At 35.3% G+C, this 19,389-nt stretch overlaps 1 protein-coding gene across 1 annotated transcript in view; it reads right to left on the bottom strand.

Moving 5' to 3' along the window:
- The window catches only part of LOC111045740 (probable G-protein coupled receptor Mth-like 2), a 53,550-nt gene extending 35,549 nt beyond the window's left edge, over positions 1 to 18,001 (bottom strand). Inside the window, exons 1-3 of the mRNA XM_039422702.1 lie at positions 17,543 to 18,001; positions 4,284 to 5,601; positions 540 to 618 (exon numbers count right to left, since the gene is read on the bottom strand). Of these exons, the coding sequence (XP_039278636.1) occupies positions 540 to 618; positions 4,284 to 5,601; positions 17,543 to 17,668 (1,523 nt within the window). The 5' untranslated portion in view covers positions 17,669 to 18,001. The remainder of the gene's footprint in view (positions 1 to 539; positions 619 to 4,283; positions 5,602 to 17,542) is intronic.
- Positions 18,002 to 19,389: the final 1,388 nt, after the last annotated feature.

Here is a 19,389-nt window from a genome sequence, read left to right as displayed (position 1 = left end):
TGTGGTTATACTACTTTACTGACATGCTCTTACTACTCTTACTACTATTTACATATAATTAGAAAGTATATACTTTTTACTTACTCTGCGCTCATAATAAATTTTCTCTCTTCTCTTTCCAGAGTGATTTCTTTATTCTCTATTCATTTATACAATAAGTACATTATCATCAAAATGATAGGGAGAGGAAAAATAAGGTAACCTTGTGCTATTCCTCCGCGAAATTTAGATAAGGTAACACACATAGTCCGAAATAAGTCTTGTAGTTCTTCAATTCACTAAATTTTCAGTCCTCAAGTATTTTCACAATGAAGTAGTTTTTTTAAATTTAGATGCTTCAAAACTGAACATAGAAGAAATATTTCACATTATTATGACTACTATAGATTGAAACTTCTATTCTTCTAGTAGTAAAATAATTTGGTTATTCTTAGTTTGTTGTTTATTCAATTTCGTTCTTGAATCTATTGCCTTATATTAATATAATATAAAATAGGTAAACATAGTAAATTAAATGAGAACATGAAATGGAAACTCACCCAAATGTGTACCAAATGTCAAAGCAGAGAACATTCAGCCAGGAAAAAGATGCTAAAAAAGCAAATAAGGTAGCGTATCCTGTAGAAAGAGAAAGATTTTCATTACCATATAAAATAGAGAATGATAGAGCTTCATATAATGAAAAACTATACTAGTTATGAATAACTAGAAAAACAATATATACTATATATTTCTATACTAGAAAAACAATAATAGTTATGATAAACAGACTTTTTCGCATCGTGGAAGTAGACGATATTCTAAATGGAATAGTAGTTATGACTGCACTTCTTCCAATCACTAATTCCAACTCATAAATTATTAAGAATAGTGATTATGGTATGAATTTTTATTCTTGTTTTTCAATATTTTATCAATTTTAAAGGGTACTATAGTTCTATTTTATAATAATATTAAGAGTAGGTTCAAAATAGAATAACTTTTTCTATTGAAGTAATGGAAATTCAACGAATGAGATATTATTTAATACATCTTGTAGTTATTTTAAACTATCAATATTCAAAATATTATTACTTTAATATAGGAGTACACACTACTGAGTCTGAGTTGATCTTATTTCATTCAGCTTCCATGAATAAGACAGGGTGAAGGAAATTTGAAGGTCCATTTTATTCTGGGTTTTGTGAAGGAGGTTGAAGGTCTGGGATTTCTGAAGAATGGGAGAGATATTTCAGACAAACTTAAGCTACCGTATACCTGTTCATAAATTACTGAATGGTCGTTTGATAAGCTTAATGTTTGGGTTTTGTGAAGGAAATTGAAGGTCTGGGATTTCTGAAGAATGGAAGAGATATTCCAGACAAACTTAAGCTACCTGTTCAAAAATTACTGAATGGTCGTTTAGCTAATAAGCTTGATGAAATTCAAATTATTAGTACGGTATTGGTCGAAATACGGATAACAAATGTTGAGTGGAAAGAATATGGAATTGACATTTTTTAATAAAATCTTAATAATTTCAAAGAATTACTAGTACGGCACCCTTACATCATTTTATTTCAAATACAAATAGTTTTGGGTCGTCATACACCCAGCTACGTTTAGCTAGGAATACGTCTTCAAAAGACGTAGCCGTCCTATAGGCTACCCCAATGTTGAAAGCTACGCTACGCTTAATGTGAACGGGACACATTGCGTAACGTGGATTAACATTGGGAATAAGATATGACAGCTACGTCTTCCAAAGACGTATTTCTATAGATACACGTAGCTGGGTGTCTGACAAACTTAATTATTTCTGAAATGAGATAATAAGGGTTGAAGGTACTAGCTCTTTGTAATTAAACTTTCAAATAGCTCTATCAAAATACTTTAACGAGAAATTTGTATGATATAATAGCCTGTATACAGTTAAATAGGTGGGCCTGTGGTATTAGCCATAGAGAAAATATAGCATAAGAAGATATCCCATGGTATAGGGCGTTTATTTTCAAAATTTCACTGTTTACTCAAGCCGAGAGTCCTAGTAGAAGAAGCTGTGACTATGATGTGACGGCCGAAACAGTCAGTAGGTATAGACAGTAGTCGACAGTTATTGGTTTGAGTAAACAAAAAAATCAGTTTGAAATTTGGAGCATAAATGACTTATATGTCCCAAGGTCAAGAACTTTGCATAATTATTGCTCTCCATTGAACAGAGCACTGAGGCTTTTCAATATATGATTTTTGTGATGGAGTTGATGTACATGGTCATGCCAGTGAGGCTAGAAGGCGGATTGTTGAGGCTATTGTTCACTGAATACATCAATCGCAGTCTTTGGGATAGTCAGTTGCTCTGATGCTCTATCTTATGTTTGGAAATATATTTTTCCCTTTATTTCCCCCCGTATTGTAGGTAAAGAAAGGTAAATTCCCCCATGTCTATTATTAACTAAGCCTATTTTTATAGATATATAACTACTATATGATATAACTCACTTACATTTTCTTTGGTTTTCTCTCTCTCTCAAGCATGCATTGTAAATTATTTTTGCACATGAATCTTTTGTTCAATAATACTTGTCTCTCTTTCAAACTAGTGATTCTTAGATTAGTCTCACATTATTTTACTTTTTTCAAATTTTCATGATTATGTATGTAACACTTATATTTGACCGAGCAAAGTGAGGTCTGAGATTCAAGTCGACGGTTCGGCATTTCTCTTAATGTTTAAATGTTTGAATGTTGAAATGTTTATATGTTGCGCATTTACGGCGAAGCGCGGTAATAGATTTTCATGAAATTTGACAGGTATGCTCCTTTTTTAATTGCGCGTCGCCTCAATACAAGGTTTTTGGAAATTTTGCATTACAAGGATAATATTAAAGGAAAATGGAGCCTCCTTCATACGCCAATATTAGAGTAAAAATCAGACTAGAATAATTATATTCATCATAAATCAGCTGACAAGTGATTACACGGATGTGTGGAGAAGCCAGTTTATTGCTGTATTTCCATGAGGTCTATAATTTCAATCAGGTACTTGTGGATGAGAATGCTGTGTGAGGTCTACTGTTCACAGAACTACTAGTATATTTAGTATAGCTTGACTTGTTAACTTCAATATTTTCTTTTCTATTCTTCATAATAATGTTTTCCGATTTATTAATCCGTAGCATTAAATTACATTTAACATAATTCAATTTCTGTATTAGTATTAGTTAATTTTATTCTAATCAATCTTTACTTTCACATGCTTTCCATTCACCATGCTTATATTTATACCTTATGCTATTTATACCCAATTGCTTCACAGCACACACTGTATCAATGTAGTACAGTATCATAATTGAAGAGGTGGATTCCAAAAGGGCTTAAGTCATTTTTTTCACATTTTAGTTGAATCTTATCCTAGAGCATCATTTCTAACATTGGAAAAACAATTCATACCATAACAGTGTAAGTCAAGTAAATTATACACATTACAAATCAGTAAGGTTTTTACAAAAGTGCTTTAGTCATGCCTTGTTCTTTTCCAAACAGGCTCACATCAGCTGCCAAGCGTTTTGCGCATGCGCGATTCCAGCAGTCAGCACCTATTTGCTGTGATTGCGAGGTTATGCTGACTGATTGACTTTGATAGTGAATCGTGTCAGTGAAATGAAGAAGAATGTAATTAATTTTTATAAATAAAAATGTATATTTTGTCATGTACTTAGATAGTTATTAAAACCTTTGTTGGCATCTTAAAGACAAGCTCTGACTATCAATACTCTTATAAATAATAATAATAATTTGAAGTTGTCTCCCATATGAATTCTCCAGAAGTGCTCAAGTCACTGACTTGAAGTCGTTTTGGAAAATAACCAAATATTAACGGTAACACCTTAAAAAAATTATTTTATGATTGAATCTCACTTTTAATTGTCTTGAAAGAAGGATTTGAAACTGCAAATTACATGACTGATTCTATTCCAAAGTAGCATTCAATTATATTATAAAAAATAGAAAAAATTAGTTCCTGAGAAATTCACTTTTTTGACTTAAGACCTTTTCGAATCCACCTCTTCAATTATCTTCCGTATCTTTTCATTGTACTACCATTTATTTTTCATTTCTTACATGTTCAATTTGTTGGTAAATAGTAGTTAAGACTGATTTGGGCGTAATGCCTGTTGTCTTCCTTGACATTGTAAATAAATAAATATACCATTGGATATCTTCTTAATCTATCTCCTCTCTATTATTGATATTATTTATCTTCTATCTATGATATTACTTTGTGAATTAAATGAATGACTCACCTGCAATTTTACACCGGAGGTTGTCACTAAGAATGCCCAACACAGATCCGATCTGTGATGATATGAGACACAGATATGCCACCAGCAGACTAGCAATGTAACACATGATCGTCTTGCCATGCACATTCCTGAGTGACGGCAGACACATGTAGACTAGAAGCGTCAAAAATAGAGAGAAACAGGAGATGATCATGCCGAAACCATAGACAAAGTAGAGGATATCTCGTATTGGTAACTTGCTGGCGTAATTAGAGTTTCCATCCCCGAAGCAAACGAACGTTCCCATAACAGTAACGTTGCCCTTTTGCATTGAAGTGACAACGTCAGTGCAGTAGAAGTCTATGAAGCTGGAGTCACTGGGGAAATAAAGATTCCCGCGTGTTGTCAGGTAATGCTTGTCATCCAGGTACCCTTCCTTATCAGGTGTTAGCAGGTATTTGGAACATTTTATCCCGTACGTTATAGCAGGGTTGACCCTGACCTGTGTAGGCTCACTGTTCTCAATAGTCTCCACATCGTAGATTATCGGATCAAACCTGTCATATCGGGACACATCACCACAAAAATCATCATCCATCATTTTCTCCCCATCTGCACAACACTTGTTGATACAGGTTTTGCCCTCAATCTGGCACAGAACTGTCCTATCCTGGCACGCCCTCACGACTAGATTCAACTGGTCCTCCCCAACAAAGTCTACACACACACTTTCTGGAGGGAGGATCACGTAGTAGCCCTCGCGTCCCGGTATCCTCAGTTTCACAGCATCACTGTCCAGCTGGAACACAAACTTGTAAGGGACAAAGAAATCGTAGAGCACTTCGTTTGACTTACAGGTTGGTGCACCTATTTTAAGATCTATGTAGCCGAGTGAGTCATTCAGAACGGCCACAACTAGTCCTTGAAGGTATGTTTTGTTGTCAGGGACACGTTGATCCCAACAACCGTTCACATATCCTGAGTAGCTCCTCTCCAGTGGACAACACTTGTTCAGTGTGAACACATCAGGTACATCGAAACTCTCCTCACTGAGTTCATCATCCCCCACATTCTCCCTATTCTCCACACATAACAGCCCAACATTCCTCTCCTCCCCATTCATCAGAACAACCTTATCCAAGCAGGAAATCTTGTTCCCTTGCTCGGCTCTGATTGATATCAATGTTTCACCTTCTGAACACTTGGGGAAATTGTGGCGTAGGCGAGGGAAGTAGACACTGAAATAGTCCATGTGGAATGGCGGATGCAGGAGGATTCTGTCAGTGATGGCCTCTGAACTGCATGCGAATGTTGTCCCGTTCTCCTCGTATACTAGCACCTGTAATCAATTAGACATAGTTAATGAAAACACTTGGTTGTTGTCAAAATATTACTTATTTATTTTAAATTCTGTGAACAGTACACACCTCATGCAGTATTCTCATCCAAAAGTACCTGATTGAAACTATAGACCTTATGGAAATACAGCAATAGACTGGCTTCTCCACACATCTGTGTAATCACTTGTCAGCTGATTTATGATGAATAATTCTATAGTCCTGATTTTTACTCTAAAATTGACGTATAAAGGAGGCTCCTTTTTTTTTTTTTATTATCCTTGGAATGCAAAATTTCCAAAAACCTTGTATATACGTCGACGCGCAATTAAAAAAGGAATATCGTCAAATTTCATGAAAATCTATTACCGCGTTTCGCCGTAAATGCGCAACATATAAACATATGAACATTTAAACATTCAAACATTTGAACATTTAAACATTCAAACATTTAAACATTAAGAGAAATGCCATACCGTAGACTTGAATCTTAGACCTCACTTCGCTCGGTCAAAAATAACAAACATGTTTCAACACCAATGGTGTCATCTTCAGTGTCATTTCGAGACCATTCTTCTTCTTCTTCTTCTTCTTCTTCTTCTTCTTCTTCTTCTTCTTCTTCTTCTTCTTCTCTTCTCTTCTTCTTCCTTCTCTTCTCTTCTTCTTCTTCTTCTCTTCTTTCTTCTTCTCTTCTTCTTCTTCTTCTTCTTCTCTTCCTTCTCTTCTTCTTCTTCTTCTTCTTCTTCTTCTTCTCTTCTTCTTTCTTCATTCTTCTTCTTCTTCTTCTTCTTCTCTTCTTCTTCCTTCTTCTTCTTCTTCTTCTTCTCTTCTTCTTCTTCTTCTTCCTTCTTCTTCTTCTTCTTCTTCTTCTTCTTCTTCTTGCTTCTTCTTCTTCTTCTTCTTCTTCTTCTTCTTCTTCTTCTTCTTCTTCTTCTCTTCTTATTCTTCTAATACTTCTATTCTTTCTCCTTCCTCGTCATCTTTGTCAATAATTTTTGCTTCTTCCTCATTCAACTCTTTCCCTCCTTGAAAAAACTCAGTTTTATTTTAGTCAAATCCACATTCATTAAATTTATTGACAGAACTACAGTTTCGTGTTGAAACCAACACATCTTCAGTTTTTCTTTTTCGTCTTCTACTTCTCCCTACACAATGATTTGTTTTTCTCATTTTACTCTTTTTCTTCACCTCTCTTTTTTACCTCTTACATTTTCAATTCTTGCTTTTCTTCTGCTTCATCCTCATTCAACTCTATTTTCTTTCTCTTCTTCTTCACCATATCCCTTATACGTATTCTTTCCTTCACCATATTTCTTCCACGTCTTTCCTTCTCTTACTTCCTATTGTTTATTATCTTCTTCCTCCTGAATTCATGCTTCTTCTATTTTTCTTCGCCTTTTTCTTTCACTTCCTTCTCCTTCACTTCCGCTTCTTCATCTTGACCTTCCTTCTTATCTTTTTTTCTACAATATTATTATTCATCAACTCTCCTTTGTACGTGATACACAGTACATTCTGAAAAATGTATATAGTTCGTTAAGTTGTGTGAATTGAATTGAATTTATGAATCATTTAATTGAATCATAGGGCCAAATTAAATCACAGCTTGATTGAATCAATTAATCATAAATTGAATTTATGAATCATTAAATTGAATCACAGGGCCTTTTTTAATCACAGATTAAATCAATCAATCATAAATTAAATTTATGAATCATTTAATTGAATCATAGGGCCAAATTAAATCACAGCTTGATTGAATCAATCAATCATAAATGGAATTATTATAAAGCGCCAGATTAGATTTGTTTTACACAAACTTGATTATTTTCTAGGCTTCCAAATACTATTAATTCGGGAGTTACAATAAGTATAGGTCAACTTCAAACAACGCGAAAATGTTGTTAAAAATCGTTGAAGATAGTATGGATCGTTAGTTGAGGTTTTTTGAACAAATTTGATTATTGTCTAGGCTTCTAGATTAGAATAGAATGACTGCCTCTATTTTTGACCTAGGAGGGCGAAGTTAGGGCACAGTTGGCCCTCTTATAAGGTGCGTACAGACACATACGCGCCGCGAACATGAGCAATTCACTTTTTATCAGCAGACTATATCTGTATTTTTACAGAAACTGTATAAGATATACTGTAGATATAAAAAGCTTGGCATCAGCTGATTAAAAGTGAATTGCACATGTTCGCGGCGCGTAAATCCAATACCTACTATTACTTAGTAATAGTAATAGTAATACCTACTATTAGAAGTAATAGTAGTATTGGTAAACCTGTACGCTTCTAGATGATAGACTCGGGAGTTACAATTAGTGCGGACCAACTTAACATTAACCCGAAAATTTGTCTAAAAATTATTGTTGAAAATGGTATAATTCGTTAAAGCCCCTTCAAATTCATCAGTCTACAACAAAAATATTGTTCCATAGACTGCTGCATTCTATCGAACAAATACGGTACTTCACGTCAAAAAAATATCCCTCCTCCAACTCTCAAACAAATTCAACTCTTCGACCAATCACAAGCGATTAACACCTTCGTAGTAAACGCTCTCACTCTCATTGGCCGTTCACAAATGAGGAGTCACACAGGCCCAATTTTTTAGTACGGAACATTTCTATCCGATGATAGTCGTCTTGTTTTCAAGATATATGGTTAAGTAGGCCTACTACAACGACGTTGCTTGATTGTGAATTGTTGAAACAGTCAGAATAAAATTTAATAAGATAGTATAAAAACACCTAGTTGATGCTCAATTTTATTTCATGTTTTATTGACCGAGCGAAGTGAGGTCTAAGATTCAAGTCGACGGTTTGGCATTTCCATAGCCACCTCTAATACAAGGTCCCGGCCTACGATATTGCAACGTCGCAGTGTAGGCCTAGAATCTAATACATGATTGGTGAAAAAGATTTTTTTAAATACCAGCTGATCTTCTTCACAAATCATGTATTAGATTCTAGACCTACGCTGAGACGTTGCAATATCATAGGCCGGGGCCTTATATTAGAGGTGGCTATGGCATTTCTCTTAATGTTTATATGTTGCACATTTACGGCGAAACGCGGTAATGAATTTTCATGAAATTTGACAGGTATGTTCCTTTTTTAATTGCGCGTCGACGTATATACAAGGTTTTGGAAATTTTGCATTTCAAGGATAATATAAAAGGAAAAAGGAGCCTCCTTCATACGCCAATATTAGAGTAAAAATCAGACTATAGAATTATTCATCATAAATCATATCAGCTGACATGTGTGATTACACAGATGTGTGGAGAAGCCAGTCTATTGCTGTATTTCCATAAGGTCTATAGTTTCAATCAGGTACTTGTGGATGAGAATACTGCGTGAGGTCTACTGTTCACAGAACTACTAGTATTAACCAAAATTCTATTGTTTATATATTTGGACGTTAAATTTTTTAAATATTATAAGAACCCTAACCTTTTTCAGATCTGCTGATCAACTATCTAAATTCGGGGGAGAAATAGTTCTTGATTAATTCTGTTCTTTCTCTCCCAATCATTGTTTTGATTTGTGCATTATGTGTGAATGAAATAAATTGATAAATGTTTTAAGGTTTGTGAGATAGGAAAAGTTTGAATAATAATTCTCGAAAATTTCAATTTGTATGGGACTTGTGATAAGTTAAAAAGCAAACATTATTATTCATGATTACATGTATGTAGCCAGGACTCCCTGGAGGTTTATATAGAAGGTCCAGATGTAGCATAAAATTGTCAAACTACAAAATTAAACAGCTTGTAAGAGTAAACAAATTGGAATTATTACTGTCAATCCTGATCTGCAATGATTTAAGGCTGTGCAAAGGCTGAACATATAGACTACTTTCTACTGGTGATATTTTTCAAAGTTTTTCTATTTTAATATCATCAAGCTATCAAAATAAAAAAGTTTTTTTAGGTAAACATTTTTCCCCATCATTACTTTTTGAAATTTGAGCGCCCAAAGATTACATTTTTGGGACAGAACATTTCAAATTCGGTAAGAGATTAATCAATGAAATTTAGAGGATAAATTCTCCGTGGTTATTGTTTACTGAATAGAACAAAAAATTTTCGAAAATATACATTTTTGAGAAATTCATACAATTTACCAAAAATTACCAAAATAGCTCAACTAAGAGTTATTTTTTTAAAAAAATTGGAAAATATAAATTTTTGAGAAATTTATACAATTACCCAAAATTACCAAAATAGCTCAACTAAAAGTTATTTTTAGTAAATTGAATAACTTTCTCAAAAATTGATATTTTCGATTTTTTGTTTTATTCAATCAACAATACCATGGAAAATCTATCCTCTAAATCTCATCGATTAATCTCTTACCTAATTTGAAATGTTCTGACCCAAAAATTTAAACTTTGGGTGCTCATATCTCAAAAAGTAATGGTGGGGAAGAAATGTTTCTCCGAAAAAACTTTTTCATTTTGAAAGCTTATTGACCGAGCGAAGTAAGGTCTAAGATTCAAGTCGACGGTTTGGCATTTCTCTTAATGTTTAAATGTTTATATGTTGTGCATCTACGGCGAAACGCGGTAATAGATATTCATTAAATTTGACAGGTGTGTTCCTTTTTTAATTGCGCGTCGACGTATTACAAGGTTTTTTGAAATTTTGCATTTCAAGGATAATATAAAAGGAAAAAGGAGCCTCCTTCATACGCCAATATTAGAATGAAAATCAGACTATAGAATTATTCATCATAAATCAGCTGACAAGTGATTACACAGATGTGTGGAGAAGCCAGTCTATAGGTGCGTACAGATATACGCGCCGCGATCATGAGCAATTCACTTTTAATCAGCTGATGCCAAGCTTTTTATATCTATATCTTATACCATTCCTGTAAAAATACAGATATAGTCAGCTGATTAAAAGTGAATTGCTCATGTTCGCGGCGCGTATATCTGTACGCACCTTATTGCTGTATTTTCAAAAGGTCTATTATAGACTTCAAACACTAAATAGTTTCAATCAGGTACTTGTCAATGAGAATACTGAGGTCTACTGTTCACAGAACTACTAGTTATATAATATAAATCGGAAAACTTTGAAAAATATCACCAGTAGAAAGTTTATTTCTAGCCTTTTCACATCCTTAACAAAGTAGACATGATTGTTCATAGTTACAGAGTTCAGGGTTGTTAAATTGTCTAGATATGGAACTCCAATTTGATATTGAAGGTTGAAATTTGAGATGGAATCAATGCAGTGAAATAGAAAAGACGCAGACAGTGATAGTCGAAGCTTGACGTTTCGAATAGAGGTCTCCTGTAAAGCGTGGAAACAAGACCTGACTGCGCTTCCTTCTAACTCCCATAACATAACGGCGGTGAAATTTCTTCCAGTATAATTTCTCTTTTCATTCACCAATGTGAAGTCTGCTGATTCTGTATCTCAGCACAATCCGCATGATAGCACTGAATGAAAACAGTCCATGTTGTGAATGAGCGTGAAAGCGAATTAGTTTAGTCTTTTGATTCATATTATCAGCTCATTCTTCTCAGCTCGTCAAGGCGGTTCTAAATCATCGATAATACCAGTAAGTCAAATTCGGTCAAAATATGGATATATATAATGATATATGAGAATATGGAAATTATAATGATTCTTGCGGTGGGTTCGGAACCACCGGGTTTTTAGACTCAAATGATATTTGGAGGATTTGGCTCTACAAGTGATCTACACTCTTCAAAAGGGAGAATCTTAACTTGAAGATGGAAATTTCAATTTTTCAATTAATTAAAACCACACAAACAAGACAAAACAAAATTACACAGAATTTTGAAACAAATAAAACACAATAAAATGTTACAAATATAAAAAACCATGGGCTTTGTGGTTGGGTGTGTTGGAGAAGAGAAAAAAAAAGAGAGGAGATACCTAGCCCACTATGGTTTCCCATGTAATAGGCAGGCAAAGAAGAGAAGAGAAGTAATGAGGGAAAAAGGTAGGGAGAGAAATGGGGGGAAGAAGAAAAAACAGAGGAATAGGTACTCAAAATAAAGGTAAGCGAGTCCACTGAAAAATGAAAAAAACAATGCTGGAGCAGAAATCTCGAGTCATATAATCTAAATGAAAGAGGAAATTACTGTATGTCCAGTTTTTTATATCCAGTTAATTTTTTCGCTGATCTTATTGTCCATGAGAAAGTGATTTGGAATGAGGTTTATTATTTTAGTACCTATGTAAATTAACTGCCTCCTTATACATTCAATATTAGTGTTATAGGTTACATATTTGTTAGCAGTGGCCCTTAGATTATAATAATTAAGTGTAGAGTTTATTGTGAGAGGAAAATCGGATCTATATTTTATTAAGTACTCAATTACGGTTTTATGTATAATTGACGTATAGTCATGACCTCAAAATCACTAAAAACCATATCCGTTGGATAGAGCCTGGGTTTGCTTAATATAGTTTTAATTATCAGTTTTTGTGCTACAAATAATTCAGCAATATGACAGTTGAAACAGCCTCCCCCCCCCCCAAACAACTATGCCATACTGCAGAATTGACTTGACTAGAGCATGATACATCATTTTTAGGTGGTTCTTATAAGAATTCTGTTAACTTGGTAAAATTTAAAAGATAAATATCTAATTTTTCTACATATGTATTTAATATGAACATCCCATTTAAGGTTTTCATCAATTATGATTCCCAAGTACTTAGTATATTGACTTTTTTAATGGTGGGACAATCACAATTACCCAAGTTTAAATTGCACTGAGAATGGAGTCTCAATCTTGATTCTCGTTAGGCTGTCCTACTCTATTTGCAGAGAAAGTTATGTAATTCGTTTTTTCAATATTTAAACTCAAGGTATTCTTATCTAACCACTTCTTGATTAAAAGCATATTATTTTCAGCTATGGTATGAACTTCATTCCATGAATTACCATGAAAAATAGCTGCAGTATCATCTGCAAAGGATATCACAGTTGAGTTTAGAAGTCTTAAATTTAAAAAGTCATTTACATAGAGTATGAAAAGGATGGGAGAAAGTACAGTACCTTGAGGAAGACCATAAGAAGTTAAGTTAGTTACACTAGATTGATCATTTATGGTTAGGGACTGGGTTCTATTACTCAGATAGCTTTTGAACAATTTAAGCGAGACTCCTCTGAAACCATATAGGACTCCAGTTTATTGAACAAAGTATTATGAGGTATTGTATCAAAAGCTTTGCGTATATCCAGGAAGACTGCGATAGTTTTCTTATTGGAGTTTATTTTATCAGATAAAGTATTGACGAATTTTATTAGAGCGTCAGATGTACTTTTACCATTTTGGAAACCGAATTGGTTCTTGTTGATTATTTTGTTAAGATTCAAGAAAGAAACAACTCTTGACTTTATAAGTTTCTCCATTATTTTAGCAAGGTTGCTGATAAGACTAATCGGTCTATAATTACAGGGATTAGTCGGGTCACCTTGTTGAATAGAGGTTTTTATTTTGGCTGATTGAGGTGCTCAGGAAAATATCCCTCCTCAAAGCATCTATTAAAAATGAAAGAGAGAGGTTGAGATATAAAATTGGCTATTTTCTTCAGCGTAATATTACCTAGACTATCAATACCAGGACTGCAGTTGTTCTTTAGATTTTTAATAGTTGCCTCAACCTCAACTGGGCACGTTGGTCTCATAAAAAACGTGTTATCGATCTGTATTTCAGGAAATCGATCACAGTATTATCAGGGATATTGATAGTTTGAGCTTGTAATTTACCCACATTTGTGAAATAATTGTTGAGGGATTGAGCATCAAGTTCAGTACTCTTGTCGTTGATACTGTCCTCACCTATAACTTCGTTTATGCACTTCCACAACTTCATGCTGTTGTTATTACAATTTTCAATTTTCCCTGTCTAGTGGACTTGTAGGCGGAGAAACGCGTTTCGTGAAACGAAAGTTGCTCGCAATCGACTGATAAGATTAAGCAGGGAACGTTTCTTTTGTATGCATGCGCGAGTGAAACGGATTGCATGAAACAAGTTTCATGAAAGAGGGCTTCACGAAATGCGTTTCTCCGGTGTGCATCCCGCCTAATACTACCCGTTCAAAAACATCGAACATCTTGAAAATGTATCTTTCGATCAACTTTAGTAGACAGTTGTCTACTAACTTTGTCTTTCCATAATCTGACGCTATGATTCTAGTTCGGAGTTTTGAGTTATTGATAGAAAACATTTTTTTACATTTTTATTTTTCAATCTGATGATTAAAATTGCAACAAATATTATTGAAAAGAAATTGATTTCTAAAATCATAGAAAGTGAGAAATGAAGTTTGAAAGAAATCAGCATTATGGTAGTTTATTTTGTTAATTTCAACACACCGATTTTCCGCCAACACGACAACACAGAATGTTCTCTGATGGATTGATTGGATAGGCGTATCGACGGCAGCCAGACCTGATAGAACAGCGCTCACACTCACATTCCGGGACGACACGTCATGGTACGATAAGACAGAAAGCTCTATGTTTATTTAGGATTTTTCTAGACATTTTAAATTGATAAATTAATTTTTGAGAAAACATAACAACAGGTCATTGTAACTTACTGAGCGCAAGGTCTACTGTTTACAGACCTACTAGCTAATCAAATGATAAAATGAATTAATGGATTTTCTTTCAATAATAATTATCAATCTCAACTTATTCACTTCAATCTATAAGCATTCTCCATGAATGCATTCAATCAATGCCTACTGAAGTTACCACCATATACGGATTTAGACATCGTATTTCAGACTGAAACATCTCTCCCTCATATATCGTCAGATTTAAAACTTCCTTTTCCAGTTATATGCTGTTTTCACATTCAATCAATCGATGGTTGATCGAGCGGTGTCTCAATAGGTCTGGGATATGATAAAGGTGCGTAAAGACTGAGGGCGATAACATATTAGGCGTTTTTTCGGGCGTTTTCAGAGAGTCGGCAGAGCAGGAAGCTCTCAGATTGGCTGATTAGGTTGGCGCCTAAAAACACACCGTAAGGTGCGTACAGATAAACGCGCCGCGAACATGAGCAATTCACTTTTAATCAGCTGATTATATCTGTATTTTTACAGAAACGGTAAGATATACAGATATAAAAAGCTTGGCATCAGTTGATTAAAAGTGAATTGCTCATGTTCGCGGCGCGTAAATCTGTACGCACCTTGAAATATTAAATATAAAACACCTTAAAAATACCTAATATGGTATCACCCTAATGCGCTACGAACACACGCACTTCCCTCTTCATCAGCAGCTGTTTGTATAAGTATCTTACTGTTTCGGTACAAATAAAGATATAAATATCGGGGGACCGAGCTTTGCTCTGGAGTGTATAAAAGCAAAGAAAATTTGTAACGAAAGATTGAATATATAGTTTATATTTATTTATTCATTTTCTCAGTCGTACAATTATTTTTACAGTTATATGAGGAGGCACAACAGGCTTATGCCCAAAACTGTCCCTTTTCAAATTTATACTACAGTCAAATCAAAATCTAGGTTGAGCTGTAATTATCACTCATCAAAATAACAATTTATTCCAAAAAACAAACACATCATCAATTACAAATAGATGCACTATGAATTCGATTTAGAATCTTAACTTTACCGTACTTTCTTTATCCGTCATAATATGAACAAGGTAGCAACGCAACGCTCCTACATTATATGGCACGTCAAAATGATACGAAATCTTCAAAACCACTATACAACAGTTGTACACACTAGTTACTAGTGTGGTAATGAAGGGTACGTGATTGTCCATAAATTGGAGTAACCAATACAAGAAGACGAAGAGGAACCGAGTGATACGGTAATAAATCATGGAATTAATTGCTTTCCTTGGCATTGCCATCTCCTTATTCAAGGATATACTCTCTCCCTCATTCTTACACTCACTCTTTCTTTCTCTCTCTCTCTCTCTTAGAGACTTAACTCTAATCTAATCTATTCTAATCTCTCTCACACACACACTCACTCACCCTCTCTCTCTCTCTAACACTCTGTCTCACTGATTCACACTCTCCAACAATTCGCCAAAAGCGCATAGTATCGTTGTGAGGGCGCAATGTGTTTATTGGGCGCAATGTGTTATATTGTGACGAATTAATCAGATAGTGGTGTTGATAAGAAGAGTCACACCCTGTGGGGGGTTGCAAACACAACACAATTGGACCGCAGCAGTATTCTGTTTTGATCTGTCCAAAGGGTGACAATATCGTTCGCAGTATAAGGGAGAAACTGATCTCAAGAACGTAATAAAGGCTATATCCAGCTCTCTACTGGTATGTGGGGGGTTGAAACGGTGCATATTGTCATTTCAAAAATAGAATCGATTTGTTAAACGATGGATTTTTGGATTTAATTGTTTTACAGATCAGGCCTACTTTGTGAGAAATGAATAGGTAATATTAGAACTCATAGCTACAGCGCACAAGTCTGACTTTGCCAAAACATCAAGATTTATCATTGACCGAGCGAAGTGAGGTCTAAGATTCAAGCCGACGGTTTGGCATTTCTCTTAATGTTTAAATGTTCAAGTGTTAAAATGTTTGAATGTTTATATGTTTATATGTTGATATGTTGCGCATTTACGGCGAAACGCGGTAATAGATTTTTATGAAATTTGACAGGTATGTTCCTTTTTTGATTTCGCGTCGACGTATATACAAGGTTTTTGGAAATTTTGCATTTCAAGGATAATATAAAAGGAAAAAGGAGCCTCCTTCATACGCCAATATTAGAGTAAAAATCAGACTATAGAATTATTCATCATAAATCAGCTGAGAAGTGATTACACAGATGTGTGGAGAAGCCAGTCTATTGATGTATTTCCATAAGGTCTATAGTTTCAATAAGGTACTTGTGGATGAGAATACTGCGTGAGGTCTACTGTTCACAGAACTACTAGTAATTTTGAGTTAGTGAATGATACAGTATAACCTTGTAAGGCCTTTCCGAAAGTACTTGCAAAATATATGGAATAATAGCCAGCTGTGAAATATAAACACGATAATTTGAGAGAATTGTGTTCTGGACCCTGTTTCGTAAAATCTTAGAAATCCTATAATACAGGAACAGCTGATTTTTCTGTCATATTGAGCATGTAATTGGAATGGTGATTCTCCTGTATTACGTGACTTATAAGTTTTATGAAACAGCGCCCTGACGACGCAATAAATAAAAATAACGAGCGAAGCTCAGTGCCCCGATATTAAAAATGACGAGCGAAGTTCGGTGCCCCGAAATTATATACTTAAGCTGCGTTTACACGGAACTTGACAAACACATATGTTCATAATGTGTATGACGAGTTATGATCAATCAAGGTACCTAGAATACATAATGTATTCTAGGTACATTGTGTTCAATCTAATAGAATCTTTAAATACAAGCTATTAACATTTTGTTAATAACTTTGGTGTAAACGCAGCTTTAGTCTTCATATCCTCTTTTAGCCCGGTTAAAGTTTATTGAATGAAAAAAATTTGATAGGTGATTAGAAATAATCAATTAAATAAATAATGCTGAAGAATTTATCATATTTTTTGTTGTAAAAAGTTAATTTTCATCAGATTATCACGGAACTGGATGAATTATATCATACGGAATACAAACTCAAACGTGAACTGAGTTTGTTTACATTTCAAACAGGTGACATCACATACTTTTGTGGATGAGAAAACTTCGTGAGGTCTACTGTTCACAGAACTACTAGTATTTTTGATTGTAAAAAACTAATTTTCATTAGATTGTTACGGAACTGGATGAATTATATCATACGGAATACAAATTCAAACGTGAACTGAGTTTGTTAACATTTCAAACAGGTGACATCAGATAATTCTGTGGATGAGAAAACTGCGTGAGGTCTACTGTTCACAGAACTACTAGTAAAACTCACCTGATCTTGAGGGCAGCACTTTGGAGGCAGTTGTTCTAGCGCGGAGGCAGCGGAAGCACAGTTATAGAAGACACCAGTAACCAGTAGCAGTGTGTAGCAGCTACAGCAGCAGGATAGAAGACGCATGGCCACCTGGCAGTGAGGCCACCTGATTGTGAGGCCACCTGATTGTGAGGCCACCTGATTGAGCGGCCACCTGATTGTGAGGCCACCTGATTGTGAGGCCACCTGATTGTGAGGCCACCTAACCGTGAGGCCACCTGATTGTGATGCCACCTAACCGTGAGGCCACCTAACCGTGAGGCCACCTAACCGTAAGGCCACCTGAGTGAGGCCACCTGATTGTGAGGCGACCTAACCGTGAGGCCACCTGATTATGAGGCGACCTAACCGTGAGGCCTGGAGCCGGCAGCTATCACCTCTCGGCTCCTCTCGACTGAGCGGCTAGATGTGATGTGATTCGAGCGACCAGCGGCTTTCCAGCGCTCCGCTCTTTTCTCGGCTCTAATTGACCGTAACGCCCCTGCCGGCACCGGCCAAAAACGCGCCTCTGGTACAACAGACCCCCTACCTTACCCCCTTTACCCCTCCTATCACCCCCTACCACCATTCCCCCTTGTCGTCTCTTTTGACACCTAACTGTTTGACAACAATCAACTGTCAGGAGTCAGTTTTCTACACCGGTGTAGCACCTGCTGAATGCCAGGGCAACATATATATATATATATATATATTTACTAGAGTGAGGTCCAACATACATAATATTTACTAAAGTGAGGTCCACGTTTTAATGACAGTGGAAGAAGATAGGAGGTTCACGGTAAAATGACAGTAGAGAAAGATATAGGAGACAGCGTTGCCGATTCTCTGTCTGCCAATGCATTTTATAGACGGTAGCTGATACCTGTATATCTTCCCACTATAGCAGATAAAACATATAATAACCAAATATATTTTATATATATATATATTAATATATATATATAGATATATATATATATATATATATATATATATATATATAAAAGTGAAATGGCACTCACTCACTCACTCGCAGAACTAAAAATCTACCGGACCAAAAACGTTCAAATTTGGTAGGTATGTTCAGTTGACCCTTTAGAGGCGCACTAAGAAATCTTTTGGCAATATTTTGACTCTAAGGGTGGTTTTTAAGGGTTTACAGCTCGTCTTTTAGCATGTATATTCTTCTTATTCTCTTAATTATAATTGAAAAAAGGCCATACCATATGTTAATATAGAACTATAATCTAGAGAGAGTACCTCTTCGGAACAGTTGTTAACTGGTAACTAAATTAATAATTTTGTCAGGTTGGCATTAAGTTGAGTTGACTTTGTTAGATTGGCACCAAGTTGAAGATTGAAAAATGCACTTATCGCGGAAAAATTGATTGGGCACTGCTACTTCAATCGAAGCTATTCCTGGGAATATTATATTACTAGCCGTCAGGCTCGCTTCGCTCGCCATATCCGTTTAGCGAGACGTTTAGTCTGCGGACCCCGACTGGATAACATATGATAAAAATGCGCAAATGAAAAATGCAGGCGAGCGAAGCGAGCCTGCTGATCTCATTCTTGGACGATCCAGTCGGGGGTCCAGGCTAGACGGATATGGCGAGCGAAGCGAGCCTGACGGCTAGTATATTATAATACTACTATAGTGAGGTCCACGGTATAATGGCAGTGTTATTGGCAATGGTATTGCTTTCTTTGCCCATCATTCAATGAAGCGGAAAGTGCTATCTTTTTCTCGCTTTGCTCTGTTGCCAGATTGTCTTTTAACAATGATGAAGAATTAATGATTAATTACCATAACATAATATTTTATA

This window comes from Nilaparvata lugens, chromosome 3 (assembly GCF_014356525.2).
Source record: "Nilaparvata lugens isolate BPH chromosome 3, ASM1435652v1, whole genome shotgun sequence".
In the NCBI taxonomy this organism is placed as follows: Eukaryota; Metazoa; Arthropoda; class Insecta; order Hemiptera; family Delphacidae; genus Nilaparvata; species Nilaparvata lugens.
This window is presented reverse-complemented; position numbering and strand designations above follow the sequence as displayed.